The following is a 15,614-nucleotide window of genomic DNA, read 5'->3' as shown; positions in this document are numbered from 1 at the left end:
TAATGTTCAAGCATTGATCCTTATGTATTTTTAGACTCCTCCAACCTAAAACTATCCCCTGACCTTCTCTTTTGTTCTTACTAACATTGAATCCTCTGGTAAGTCTAGATTAGTTTTCTGTTTTCTTTGGAACATCTCATGTTCTGAATTTGTGAACCATTTCTGGGTAGATCCTGGTCAAACATTTCTGGCAAGAAAATCCCATGGCTTATGTTGAGAACATCCCAGTGTATTCTGTCAGGAAGCATTGGATGCCAGGCCATCCCACTGTCGGGGATGCCACGCTTGACTACTTGGTTAAGAGGGTGACTGTTATATCTCTCAATTATAAAGGCTCATTTTCCATTTTCTGATTAGTGGATCGACAAAAGAGTGATACTTTGAGGACTTTTGACCTTCCAACCAGTTATTTTAGGATTCACTGATGATCTTTGCTTTCATCCATTATTACATGGAGAGTAAATGGTGATTTTCTATCATCCCTTCAATATTTAATAGCTGTCATTAAAAGAAGAAAGGTTTTTGACTGACCTTCAAGTCAAAGTCACTCAAACAAACAATTTTATTACATTTTTTTCAGAATCAGATTATTTACTTCTCTTAGTTCCATAACTTAGATAAGATATGAGCAAATTGGTTATTTGAAAACGTTCAGGCTTATTTTAGTGATAGTTCTTATTCATGATTATCAGTTAGATTTCTGATCTCCAGAAAATAATAATGAGTTCATTAAAGCTATAATAGTAACCCAGTACTTTAAACTGATACAAGAATTCAGTGCTGTGGGATTGAATGGTGTATACCTTTTGCTGATATGTAATAATAGCAAGTCCCCTACATACAAACAAGTTCCATTCTGAGAGCGCATTCGTAAGTCCCTAGGTACCCAATAACACAATCGGCTATGTAGTACTGTACTGTAATAGGTTTATAATACTATTCACACAAATAACACATAAAAAACAAACAAACACAAAAAAATAAAACATTTTTAATCTTACAGTACAGTACCTTGAAAAGTACAGTAGTACAGTACAACAGCTGGCATACAGGGAATGGCATCGAGTGAACAGGCCAGAAGAGTTAATGACTGGAGGAGGGAGAGGAGGTGGGAGATGGCAGAGCTGAAGGATCGACAGCAATAGGAGACAGAGGGCAAGCTGCAGTTTCACTCATGCGTGACGTTGGTGGCACAGGTTCTGGTTCCTTGCTGGATTCAATTCTATCTACCCCCTTGAAAAAAACGATCCAATGATGTTCGGATAGTAGCTCTTTTTTTCTCGTCATGGATGACACGGTAGCACTGGATTGCATTCTGAACGGCTGCTGCAACCTTCATGTAATGTTCTACGTTCAGGTCCTGTGCCTCACAAGCTAACAGTGCCGCCTCAAATAAAGAGAATCCCCTTGCCATTTCCTGCTACGTGAATCTCTTCGGTTCTTCAGTTACTTCTCCTTCCTCTTGTCTCTCTTCGTCCTTTCTCTGGGTCTCCAGTTTCATCAGGTCTTCATTAGTTAGCTCCTTGTGTTGCACAGCAAGGAGTTCGATGAAGTCATCCTCTTGCAGATCTAGCTCCGGCTTCTCGCTGAGGGTCACTAAGTTGCTGAAGACCTCTTTGGACTCCTCATCCACCTTCTCAAATCCATGAAAATCGTGAACAAACTGCAGGCAAAGTTTCTTCCAAACCCCATTGATGGTGGTGGCCATAACCTCACGCCAAGCAGTCAATGTTTTTTGTGGCCTTGTAGATGTTATAGTCCTTCCAAAACTGTTGCAAGGTTGTTCCTGATTCATCAGTCACCTTTACTGCCTGACTAAAAGTGTAATGTGAATAATATTTCTTGAAAGTGGCTGTAACTCCCTGGTCCATAAGTTGGATGAGGAACATAGTACTTGGTGGCAGATGCGCTACTTTGATGTTGGGATGAAAGTCGTTCATGAATGGGGGGTGGTCTGGAGCATTATCGAGCAGCAAAAGAATGTTCCAAGCAATAGTTCTCTACCTCCGGGATAAAGTGGTGGAAAAACCAATCCTGGAAAATGGCCTGTGTAACCCAGGCTTTGGGGTTACTCTTCCACACAACAGGAAGAGCCCTTGGTTACATTTATAAGGGCTCTTGTGTTCTCTGGATGATAAACTAAGAGAGGCTTCAGCTTCATATCACCGGAAGCATTGCCACCAGACAACAGAGTTAGCTTATCCTTTGCTGCTCTATAACCTGCCATTGACTTTTCCTCCTTACTGATGTAACTTTGGTCTGGCATCCTCTTCCAGTACAGTCCTGTCTCATCCACATTAAAAACCTGCTTGGGTGAGTACGTGCCTTCATCAATAATTTCTCAAAGCGTTTCAGGAAATTCCCAGGCAGCTACCGTATCTGCACTCGCTGCCTCGCCGCTTACTTTTACGTTGTCAAGGTTGGCTGTAGCATTGAACTGATGAAACCAGCCATGACTGGCATTAAAAGATGCGCCCTTTGATTCTTCACCGTATTTCTTCTTCAAGTCTTCATAAAGTCTTTTGGCTTCCACTTGAATCAGCATTAATCTGAGTGGGACTCAACACTGATACTGATCCTGCATCTACACCCTGAGAACTTTCTCCATCTCCGTCATTTTCCCACACTTCTTTGATATTATTGTCGACATCATTGGCACATCAGACTTCATGTATTCCATGATCTCGTCCATGTTCTTAGAATCGTGCTGATGGTTGAACGATTCATGTTATAAGAATGAGCGACGTCAACCATCTTTTTGCCTCGCTCCACTCTCTCAATTATATTCACTTCTGTTTCTGTCGTTATCACTTGGGACTTCTTAGCGGTACCAGACACATCACCGCTGCTTTTACGCTTGCTTCTGGACATCCTGGGCTTGAAATAAAGATACTGTTCTACTGTACTCTATACAGTACTGTACAGTAAAGTACACAAAAGCACAACCACTTTTAGAGGATGCACACATGTGACAATGTTTGCCAGACACGTGAACTAACTTATGTGATTGGACATGCGAACGCGTATTCGCATCTTTGAAAGTTTGCAACTTGAAGGTTCGTGTGTAGGGGACTTCCTGTATCTGCATTATGTATTCCAAATTTCAATATATTGATTTGCAAATACGAGCATCTGGGGTTCTGCTATTTTTCAGGTATGCGACATTACAGTATTTTTGTGGAACAGCATATACAGTGTTAAGCACTTCATATATATTATATCAGGAACTGATATATCTGGCACATAATAGATCTAATAAATGTTATTTCTCTTCTTCATTCCCTCTCTAACATTCCCAGTCATGTCACATTTAAAAAAACATACTTTCTTTTTTGAAGACTAACAGTACTAAGTCTATTTTAGAAAATAATGTTGGAACATAAGGTGGCATTTTTTCTGTTGTGCTTGTTTTAATTATTTGAAAACATATAATGCTTATATTAGGGTATATTTGTTAACTCTTTTTGTGTGCATATGTGAAAATGTAATGGGTACACATGCTAACGTTATCACCTGACAGGCAGGCTACGTGGTTAACATACTTGCCCTTAATCCAGGTCAAGGGTGATAATGAAAGGTCAACCCAGTCTGGAGGGGCCTTGGTCTCTCTTTGGTCCACTAACAGAGCTTGTCTGGTAACCTGTGTTGGAGCAAAGGCAAATGTTTCAGGAGGTTCCAGGGCTACGAATGTCTTAGGTCATATCAAACCTTCCTGGTGTCACTTTTATATTAATTTTGCTGAAAGTACCCAACTAAAATAGCTTCCTACAGCAAAGTTAATTTGCTGTCATCAAGTAGAGCATGTCATAATGATGACAGTTATTATCGTTTAATAGTTACTAGTTGTATATCCCACCTGTAGGAGATCTAATGGTTGTAGCTGGTTTATTTTGTTTATTTTGATATACTTTATTCATTTTGTCAGTTTAGCAAATTTAAACATGCTTGATTCATAAGGTTATAGCATGCCAACAATAGCAAAATAATTGGTTCACAAAATGTTTTGCCTTTTTAAGCTGCCTCATGTCTCCCAACTTCCTATGCACAGTGATCCATAAATATAATCCATGGAAATTAAAAGATATAATACTTATTTATAGATGAATTAGTATAGTAAAAACCAATATTAGTAAACTATACCTCTATCATATCATTTTCATGACTTTAGGAGAGAGAAAATAAAATTATGCCACAGAAAGATTTGCATGTACTGAGATAACTTTATACTACATTTTTCTTCTTTATACCTAGAGAATGGGATATTATAGAAACTGAGGAGCATTATAAGAGCCGATGGAGATCAATTAGGATTCTGTATCTTACTATGTTTCTTAGCAGTGTAGGTAAGTATTTGAAATTATACATAATTTAAAAAATTTAGATAAAATATCATATTTTAATGTCATTTAATTAAAAATTATTTTTTTATTATGGTAAAAACCACATAACATAAAATGTACCATCTTAACCATTTCTAAGATCAGAGTTGTTAAATATCCCTACATGGTTGTATAACCAATCTCCAGAACTTTTTTATCTTGCAAAATTGAAACTCTATAGCCATTAAACAACAACTCATTTCCCCTTCCCTCAACCACCATTAACCATCATTTTGCTTTCTGTTTCTATGAACCTGGCTACTCTAGATAGTTCATATAAATGAAATCATACAGTATTTTTAATTTTGTGATTAATTTATTTCATTTAGCGTAATGTCCTCAAGGTTCATCCATGTTGTAGCATGTGTCAGAATTTCCTTCCTTTTTAAGGTTGAGTAATAGTCTGTTGTATAAATTGTAGGAGAGGGAAAACTTTTTCTTTACTTTCTTAGATTTTATAGCTAAGAAAGTAAAGGAAAGGTTTTTAATTTGGGGCCTGCAAATTAAACTGACAAAAGGCAGATCAACAGGAGAAAAGCATAAAAATTTATTTGATGTTAATATTTTTATGTGAGATAGAAAAGTGAAAGCTTCATAGAAAAGTGAAAACCCCAAAGAAAGGGTTAGACTCAGGGACTTATATACTATTTTAACAAGGGTCTCTAATTGTGGAGAGGTGACTAGACAAAGAAAAGGGGTTAGCTTTCTAGGGATGGTAAATTGTGGGAAAATGACTAGGAAATACATGGGGGAAACTAATGGAGGATGAGGGTTATTTGAGTAAGGTTTGTTTGTGCAGACTCATCTCAGCATTGATGCTCCATCTGCAGTGATAAGAATATTTTCTTCTTCCTGGTACTGGAAGAGCACATTTCTCAGGGGAAATTTATGCCCAGTTTTTAGGCAGAAAGGGGGAAGACAGAAAGCCCTTCTGTGTCTGCTGTTTGTTAGTTGCCTTCAGCTCAAAATAATCAATATGCCAAAGCAGCATATTTTGGGGTAGAATGTTCTGATCCCCTTCAGTATATACCACATTTTGTTTATCCATTTATTGGTTGATGAACATTTGGGTTGATTCCATATCTTGTTTCTTACAAATAGCTGCTGTGAACATGGGTGTGCAAATATCTCTTTAACATCCTGCTTTCAGTTCTTTTGGGTATATATCCAGAAGTGGAATTGCTATATCATATGATAATTCTATTTTTAACTTTTTGAGGAACTGCTATACTTTTTTCCATAGCTGCTGCTGCATTTTACATTCTAATCAACAGTCAGGGTTCAGATTTTTCCACATCCTCACCAACTCTTATTTTATGTTTATTTGACATTAGTCATTCTAATCGGGTAGTAGCTTATTGTGACTTTGGTTTGTATCTCCTTACTCACTTACTTACTCTCCTTACTCACGTTAGGCATCTTTTCACATGCATATTGACCATTTGTATATTTTCTTTGAAGAAATGTCTGTTCAAGTCCTTTGCCCATTTTTTAAATAAGGTTGTTTTTTGTTGTTGAGTTGTAGGAGTTCTTTATATATTCTGAATATTAATCCCTGATCAGATATATGATTTGCAAATATTTTCAACCATTCCGTGACTCTTATTCACTCTGCTGATTGTGCCCTTTTATTCACAGAAGTTTTAAATTTTGATGTAGTTTAATGTATTTGCTTTTTACTTTTGTTGCCTGTGAACCTCATTTAACTTTTATATTGACACATACCAATAGTAAAGTCCAAGAATATTAATCTGTATAGCTTGATTATTTTAACCTATTAACATTATTTCTGAAAATATATTTACTGAAAAAGTTAACCTTTATGAGGAAAAAAATTTTTAATATTAAGAACTGTAATTATGTTAAAAATGGTAAGGAATGAAAATATATAGGAATTCTCAATACTGTGATAGTTTATAAAGGAATGTTTTAGGGAATCAATTTTTTTTCCAATCGTGGACTCTAAGTCCATAGGCAATAATTTTACAAACGGTTTCTTTCCTGAGATGGATTTAGTGAAGGTCATTTGACTAAGTTGTTTTCCATATCCTTTCCATTTATCCCAGGTCACCCTCTTGTTCTCTCTCTCTTGCCAGTCTTCTTTATGATTCAACATTGAGCAAAAATAGACTTTAAATAAAGCTAAAACTAAAGAAAAGTACAAAATAAAGGATATTTTCAACAGTTTTTTGGATTGTATATCCATTATTATGCTTTCCACAAATATCAGGAAAAAATGTTGATTCAAATTGGCTTGAACAGTAATTTGTATTTTCTTATAAGATATCCATAGTGGGACAACTCCAGGTGAAGTTCACTGGCTCTGCTTCTGAATAAGTTTTTTGGTTTTGCTCTCTTCTGCATATTGCCTTCATTCTTAGGCTATAGGAGGGATGCAGCAGCAGTTCCACGTGTCACATCCTTCCACAGTAATTTTTATTGATTGAAAGGGACTTATTTTTTAAACCTCCAAAGAGACAAGGAGTCCTTTCTTGGAGGTCCCAAAGTAGACCTCCCCTTATTTCTCACTGGTTAGAATTGGGTTACCTGTTAATTTCTAAACCCATCATCAGCTGGGATAGTGAGATCTAATCAGGATCTACCCTCTGGAATTTGGAGTGGACACAGTGTCCTCTAAAGCCTGTGGCTTTGTGGAGGAGTGATGGATACCTCAATACAACCAGGATTCTATCGGAGAGGAGGAAGAGGGCAAATGAATGTTGTGTAGGTAACAATCTCTGCAACAGATTGTTTTTTTATTTAAAGCATTTCTAATTTTTATACTCATTTATCTAAAATATAAGTAATAATTTCAAATTTAACAGCAAAAAATTTTTTAACTTTAGATTTTAATTGGCATGTGAAACATTTTACCTGTTTACAAGTTTCTTGATTGTGAGATAGTAGTCTTATTTTCAAACATTAGTTGATTCTTTTCATCAAGTCAATGTGTTAATTCAAAATACACTAAGATGAAACTAATAATTAAATTATTTTTTAAAACAGACTTTTAAAAAGGAAGGTAGTACTGATACTGCAACAACATAGATGAACCTTGAAAGCATTATGCAAAGAAAGAAGCCAGACACAAAAGAGCACGTATTGTGTGGTTCTATTCATATGAAAGTCCAGAATAGGAAAATCTATAGAGACAGAAAGTAGATTAGTGGTTGCTTAGGGCTGTTGGGGAAATGATAGAGGATAGAAGAGTATAGCTAAAGGGTCCAGGGTTTCTTTTTGAGGTGACTAAAATATTCTAAAATTGACTGTAGTCATGGTTGCACATATCTGGCACGCTAAGAACCATTGAATTGTACACTTTAAATGGGTGAATTCATTGTGAATTATATCTTAATAGAGCTGTTTTTTTTAAAAATAGCCTTGATAGAATTGTGATTGGATGTGCCTAATATTTAAAATCGACAAATAACATTGGAGTTTATCATTACAGTTCTCAAGCAATAAAAGCTAGCAGAGATAATTTTCTTTTAAGGTATGCCCATCTTGAGAAATTCTGGTTCTTTATAGCCACTGCCCCCTTTAAAGATAATTTTCCTTCTTCTTAGTCCTCCCTACAGTGAATTATCTCTCCCAAACAACACAGATTAGAAGTCTAGCAATTCCTCTATAACAAAGTAGCCTTACCTCCATTCATTTCTGCTATAAAAACTTAACAAAACTCTCAGTAATTTTCTTTTCTTTTTTTTAAAAAATAAATTTATTTATTTTTGGCTGCGTTGGTTCTTCGTTTCTGTGCATGGGTTTTCTCTAGTTGCGGTGAGCAGGGGCTACTCTTTGTTGCAGTGCGCGGGCTTCTCATTGCGGTGGCTTCTCTTGCTGCAGAGCATGGGCTCTAGGTGCACAGGTTTCAGTAGTTGTGGCTCGTGGGCTCTAGAGCGCAGGCTCAGTAGTTGTGGCGCACGGGCTTAGTTGCTCCACAGCATGTGGGATCCTTCCAGACCAGGACGCAAACCCGTGTCCCCTGCATTGGCAGGCAGATTCTTAAACACTCTGCCACCAGGGAAGTTCCAGTAATTTTCATTTACAGTAAAGACACGTGAATGAGGAGAAATAGGTCCTCTGCTTTTATTATGTTAATTGTGGTGAGGGACTATAATTATATATATGTTTTCCAGCCTTTAATATTTATTTTCCTTCTGATAAATAAAACTCCATTGCTTAATAAATTAGACATTTGTGGTTATAAATTTGTAAATTCATAATGATGTTTTAAAATCCATGCTATAGTTCAAAAATTTGTATCTATAGTGATGAAATTATTATAAGTATAAATAACAGAATTTGCCTCTTCACAGGATTTTCTATTGTGTTAATGTCAATATGGCCATATCTCCAAAAGGTTTGTGCACTTTATTCGTCTCTTATGTAGCGGTAGTAGTAATAACTCTTATGTAGTTAAGAGTTTTCTAGAGAATCTCTTTGGTATTCAGAGTTAATCTTTACTAAAATAACTTGAGATAATAATTCTTCAAAAGAGGCTTATAAGTAAGGTGACTGTATGCTTGATTGTGCAAACCAGAGCACTCTTGAAGTGAAAAGAGTGCTTTAGCAGGAAAATAGGATTATATCCAGACAATCGCAGGCAAATGTAGATGTATGGTCACCTACTTATTAGCCACTTTCCCATCCCATCCGTACCCCTTCCCTAATAAAAAGGAAACTAAGCTAGACATAGTCTGAATTCCTATAATGTATAAATGATATTGCTATGGAATAACTTGATGCTTTCTGATAGAATAATTTGGGTTGTCAGGTGACATTGTGAAAAGAATAGACAATACATGTGCTTTGATGCTGTGGTTACTACATGGGAAGGAGGGAGTGACAAGAAGATGCAAGTTTGGTGGGTACTCTAACATCAGTTGATCATCAGTTGATGATCAAGTCCTGTCAATTCTACCTTTTTAAAAAATATATTTGACATATAACTGTCAGTTCTGTCTTAAAATTCCAGTAATGAATTTATTAAAAATCAGTATTTAAGGTAGAGACATAATTAATCTATAATAATATTTCAGTTAAGGTTCTTGAAGGAGTTCCTCTGTGCTTCCTAACTCCTCTTCACTCCTTAACCTGCTACAATCTGATTAACTCCTCTGCTACCCTGCAACTGCTCTTGATGAGGTCTCCAAGGACTTAATCGCTCACCAAATAGTAGATACTTTTCAGTCCTTACTTTAGGTGACATTTGGGTAGTGTTTGACATTGTTGTCCTCTCTTTGCTTCTTGAAACTCTCTCTTAGCTTCCATGACATTACTCTTAACTCTTTATTCTTAAATTATTTTGTGTATTTTTCTTTATCAACTTGCCCCTTATATTTTGGTTTTCTCCAGAGGAGAGAGAGAAAGAGACAGAGAGAAAGAGAGAGAGAGAGAGTGAGAGAGAGTGTGTGTGTGTGTGTGTGTGTGTGTGTGTTTCAGCCTAGATCCTGAGCCTTGGCCAATATTAGATCTATAGCCAGTAATTTATTATATCATGTACTTGGATGAACCTAAGGTCCTCAGATCTTTACACTTTTTCCTCCTTTTTTTTCTAGAGTGCTTTCCTTCCCTCCATCTCTCCTTTCCTCTGCCATTCCCTTCCTCCCCTTCTTCTCCACTATTTTTTATTAATTCTTCAAGGCTTTGATCCAATGTCACCTCCTCTGAAAAGCCTTTTCTTACTGTCCCTCACCCCAGTTTGCATTAGAAGGTTTTCCTATGTGCTTCCATATCCCTTTATCATTAATACTTATCATTGAGTGTTGTAACAGCGTTTAAAAATTATACCTATTATATAAGAAATTTATTGATATCTTATATTTCATTATAGATTTTTTAGTTTTTATAATTTTTTTTTCTTTTTTTTTTTTTTGCGGTACGCGGGCCTCTCACCGTTGTGGCCTCTCCCGTTGCGGAGCACAGGCTCCGGACGCACAGGCTCAGTGGCCATGGCTCATGGGCCCAGCTGCTCTGCGGCATGTGGGATCTTCCCGGACCGGGGCACGAACTCGTGTCCCCCGCATCGGCAGGCAGACTCTCAACCACTGCGCCACCAGGGAAGCCCAGTTTTTATAATTTTTAACTTAAAAATCCTATTTTCTTATGCTATCTTTTAAAAGAAATATAGGAAAAAAACACACATTTTACTTTTTAGTGATTTAGTGCCACATTTTCACTGCCATTTTGAAAATTAATTTAAACTAATTAAAAATTTATTTTACATGAAGTCATTACTCATGACACTAAAAATTCTTTCCATACTGGCAGAATTATTAGAATTGGAACAGAATATTTAACAATTCTGGAGCAATATCTTCTGTGCTAAAATATGTATTTCCATGTATAAAAACTCTTGATTTCTATGGTCCCTGTACTAGTTTGTTTAACCTCAAAATTCTCAAAAGAAAGGTATTTACAAAATTAGGTCTACTCAGCATAATAAGTTGAATTTTGAAAAGGTACACTCCTTTCTCCAGATATTTGTAATCTCTTCAAAGGTAAATTTATTGAGAGCACATGAACATATCAGTAGTTCTTTGGCAATACAAGCATAACATTTTCACCAAAAACCTTGTGAGTTAATTTTCTCAAGTTATTTCATAATAATATTATAGCTCATTGTGTGCCAGGCACAATACTAAATCTTTCATCTAAATCATCTTTTAATCTTCATAATAACTCTGTGAGGTGGTCATTATCACTCCTGTTTAACAGATAAAGAAACTCAGACTAGAGAAGTTAGGTAGCTTGCCCAAGATCACACAGCTAGAAAATGGTAGAATCAAGCCTATCTGAAACCAAAATCTGACTCTACAGTGCTATGTTACCTACTGTCTTAAGATTTTTCATTCTTTTTTTAAAATGTTATTTATTTATTTTATTGAAGTATAGTTGATTTACAATGTTTCATGTGTATAGCAAAGTGATTCAATTATGCACACACACACACACACACACACACACACATTCTTTTTCTGATTCGTTTCCATTATAGGTTTTTACAAGCTACTGAATATAGTTCCCTGTGCTATACAGTAGGTCATTGCTGTTTATCAAAATTTTCATTTTTAATTGAAGGTTACTATCTCTTTTACGATAATGTGTTACCAAATATTACTTAGCTTAAAAGTCATCTGTGAGAAAGATAAAAAGCTAGGCCCAACCACCCCTCTAAAACCCCCAAACAGTAAGTTATCTGTCCGAAAGGAATTTGGCACTGCTGTGAATCGCTGACTTGTGCTTCTGACCCTGGCTGATAGACAGCTATCAGCCCAGTGATTCCGTAGCCTGTGTTGCCCAGAGTTGTGATTGATTTCCAGGAAAACTCATATTCTTAAACCCAGATTTTGAATTGGAATGATAGGTTATCTGTAGGCCCAGGGACATAGTGGGACTACTCATGCATGTTACAATAAAATATAATAATAAAACTGACATATCAGTAAAAACAAAATACCAAGAAATATTAATTTTTTATGTATAGGTAACATTCATTTAGTGCATACTATAGGCAGACATGACCCTAGGCACTATACATGTCTTGGCTTAAATAATTCTCATAACAACTCTGTGAAGTTACCCCCATTTGACAGATAAAGAATTAAAGCATGCTGGTTTTTTTCCTCAGCTACTCAAAAATGTAGGATTTTTCAGAATCAGTTAAGTAGAACCTGGTTTGGAAACTCCTTGATGGCAAGAACTGTGTTTATTCAATTTGTATTCATATAGCCTCGCACAGGTTTTGTCACAGAGAAGGCCTTAGTGACTGTTAATTGGATGAATAAGCAATAATCTGTAAGTAAATAGTTGAGGAGGCTTGGAACACATCTCAGCTCCCATAGGCTTGGAACACATCTCAGCATTAAGAGTTCTAGAACTTTGACTTTGTCAATATTATTAACATGTTTAGAGAAGAATGTTTTGAAATTCAGTACTACGCACTGTGGGCTTTTTTTTAAGAGAAGAGATGGATCTAACTTTCACTGAAGTGTGCAAAACCAAACAAGTTTACAGATAATTACCATACAATATGAGTGGGTAAAAGTCTTAAGAGCTTGATGTGTGAGTGTGTGTGCGTGTTCACAGGGGAGAGGGAGCTAGAGGGAGAGGGAGAGAGTCAGAGAGGCAGAGAGAGACAGAAGGAGTGGGGGCTGGGGGAGAGAGAGACATACACACAGACTGACACAGACAGACAGACATGGGGGTTAGGGAGATGTTGCTGATCCAGACTAAAGAGATCCTGGAAGATTTCCCAAAAGCAGTTATATCTGAGCTGAGTTTGGAAGGCCTACAGAAACTGGTCACCAGAAGGGGCAGTCTGGGCCACGGAGTAGGAGTTTGGAAAGGCATTCCTGATGGAAGGGGCAGTAGAGGATCCTGTGCAAAGGCCTGGAAACAAAGAGCTTGACTCATTTTGGAAACTTCAAAAAGTTCTCTGTAGCTGGAAGTTAGAACTGGGGGGAGGGAGCATGCAGAGAGATGAAGTTAGAGAGGGGAGACAATGACCAGCTTGTGAGTTAGTTTTACATAATAAGTAGTTTAGACTTTATCCTGAAAACAATATGATAGAGATCATTAGAGATGGCCAGAGGATTGGAAACAACATGCTGTTATTACTATAAGAGAGAGAGAAACACACAGGAGCACAGATAACAGTTCAATTACTGAACTGATACCTTCTGTTGTAGTATAGAACCTGTATCTTCCAAACCATTTTACTTTCCTGTTATAATTCTAGCAGAATTCTAGCAGATTCCAGTTTTCCAGTCATTGTAAAGAATAGTATCCAATAAAAATAGCAAATGTTGTTAAAATTGTTAGAGCCATCTTCAAGAGTCAGCTCACTTCTGTCCATGAAATGGACGCTTGACTATTATGATCAATTGATATCCTGAGAAGACACTTTTATCCTTTTGCTTTCAAACCACTAGACATTTAATATTAAAATTGTTCTCATTGCTTTTTTGAAAATTAATTTTTAAATTTATATGACATGAAGTCCTTATACTTATTCACTCTTATTTCTCATCCCACACAAACAGAAATGTGCCTAAATATCTTCATTTTAAGCTTTTTAAAAATATCTTTGGAAGAGAAAAGGCCATGGTTTTCCTTATTAAGTTGTTCTACCACTTAACCTATATATGTTTAAACTTATGTCCTAAAATTTAATGGCTCTTATTTTTCCAAATTATTATATAACCTACCATATTTTTAAAAACCCCATCTGTTGATGTATTCCATAGTCCCTTTTGTAAGCTAAATTTTCTGTTTTCTGAAAGTATTTTCTGAGTTGTAATCATTTGGTTTTAACCTCAGTATTAATGATATATAAATCCTCTTTGGTAGAATCCTGGATTGTCTATGCTGAAAGGAAGAATTAGTAGTAGGTTTAATGAGAGAAATTTTATTATTGTCTTTAAGCATTTGATTATTGTGCCCAGTTAAAAAAAATAGATTCACAGTGCTAATGGTTGTTTAGTTTATAGAGTAGCATAAGGTAAATAATTGTATTTACTTTACAAGAATTAAAGAATGGCATATTATTTTTATGATGTTATTGTTAGGTATATAATGTGTTTTTTTAACAAGATTTTTATGACAGAATTTCTATAATTGTTCTAAAAGATGAAGTTTCCTAAACATTTTTCCTTGTGTATAGTGAATTGTTAACACATTTAATTGTAATGTCAGAAGTTTGAATTCCTTACTGTAAGTAATGGTGTTATAAAACTTATGTGTTAGAATTATTGTTTTTATTTTTTTAATAAGAAATGTTACATGGTCAGAAAAAATGTATTTGGATTTTTAACTTTACTTTTCTCGGATAACAATTCTTAAAGCATTGTACTTTTTTCTGCAGATTGATCAGACTGCCGATGCAAGTTTTTTGGGCTGGGTTATTGCTTCTTTTAGCCTTGGCCAAATGGTAGCTTCACCTATATTTGGTTTGTGGTCTAACTATCGACCAAGAAAAGAGCCTCTTACTGTTTCCATTTTCATTTCGGTGGCAGCCAACTGCCTCTATGCATATGTCCAGGTTCCAGCTTCTCATAATAAATACTACATGTTGGTTGCTCGTGGATTGGTGGGATTTGGAGCAGGTAATATGCATGCATGTATATTTTTGGTTGTGTTGGACTCACATTCATCCTGACATTTATGGCCTTCTCTCATCTAGGGTCACCTCTTCTCAATCTCCTATACGACATTCAACATACAGATGTCTCATTGCAAATATCTTTCCTATCATTTTGCCTTTGCTCATGATGTTCCCATTACCTATAGTTTCTCTCTTCTGTTCCCATGATTCTTCATCCTTCAAGATTCAGTTCAAGTTCCACCTCTTCCATGAAGCTTTCTTAGGCTACACTACTGCTTCTCCAACATGTCTCTGGCATTTGCTTATATACTGTTTTGCACTGTTTTCATCCCTTATCACCAACTAGCTGGTAAACTTAGTGTAATTAGAGACAATCTATGACTTTTGAAAATATTCTGTAGCCCCTAGCAAAGTCTCTTCAACATAAATGCTCAGCAAATTTTTTTGACTCAAATTTTTAGGATTTTTTTTTATAAACATGCAGAGTGTGTAGCATATTTCTTTTAAAACAATGTAGCAATTAGTAGGACTCCATTCACTCAATGCTTTCTTGGTATTTAATGATGAAAAAAGTTTAAGTTTCCTGTATGCCATTTTTTCATTCATTCACATCTTTAACTGTGTTTTCACAATACTAAAAGTAATATTTTCCATTAATTGATACATTTGTTCACTATACATGCCTTGTATAATCATAAAGAGGAAGCAGTAACTATGTTGTAGGTTAATATTTCTTCTTCTGTATAGAGCCAAATTAAGTCGAATTTTTATAAACTGGAGAATATTTTCTTTTACTTTGTATTATTGTGTCTTTTCTTAGGAAATGTAGCTGTTATTAGATCGTATATTGCTGGTGCTACCTCTCTTCAGGAAAGAACAAGTTCCATGGCAAACACAAGTGCGTGTCAAGCATTAGGTTTTATTCTAGGTCCAGGTAGGTGTTCTTCACTTATCATTACTTGGATTTGAATTGGGAAAACTTTTGAGGTTCAAATGTTAGATGCAATTCAAGTATAAAACCTCATAGCTGAAGGCAAAGGGAGGGAAACTGATATTTTTTGATCTAGCAGTGAGGCTAGGCTCTTTATATGTGTTAACTCATGTTCCCTAAATTAAATGTTATTAGTCCC

At 35.9% G+C, this 15,614-nt stretch overlaps 1 protein-coding gene across 6 annotated transcripts in view; it reads left to right on the top strand.

Moving 5' to 3' along the window:
* Nucleotides 1-15,614, top strand: part of MFSD8 (major facilitator superfamily domain containing 8) — a 41,886-nt gene that overhangs the window by 5,143 nt on the left and 21,129 nt on the right. For 3 of the 6 annotated variants that reach the window (XM_004265124.4, XM_049709471.1, XM_049709470.1), the window contains exons 2-5: nt 4,252-4,343; nt 8,696-8,739; nt 14,245-14,485; nt 15,305-15,418. In XM_004265124.4, the coding sequence (XP_004265172.2) occupies nt 4,252-4,343; nt 8,696-8,739; nt 14,245-14,485; nt 15,305-15,418 (491 nt within the window). Of the gene's footprint in view, nt 1-4,251; nt 4,344-8,695; nt 8,740-9,153; nt 9,244-14,244; nt 14,486-15,304; nt 15,419-15,614 lie in introns of those variants that run through there. The other 3 variants (XM_049709472.1, XM_033419405.2, XM_049709473.1) reach the window with 3 other exon arrangements.

The sequence above is a fragment of the Orcinus orca genome, chromosome 4, assembly GCF_937001465.1.
Source record: "Orcinus orca chromosome 4, mOrcOrc1.1, whole genome shotgun sequence".
Taxonomy (NCBI): Eukaryota; Metazoa; Chordata; class Mammalia; order Artiodactyla; family Delphinidae; genus Orcinus; species Orcinus orca.
Note: the sequence above shows the minus strand (reverse complement) of the source record. Positions and strands in the feature narration are given on the sequence as shown.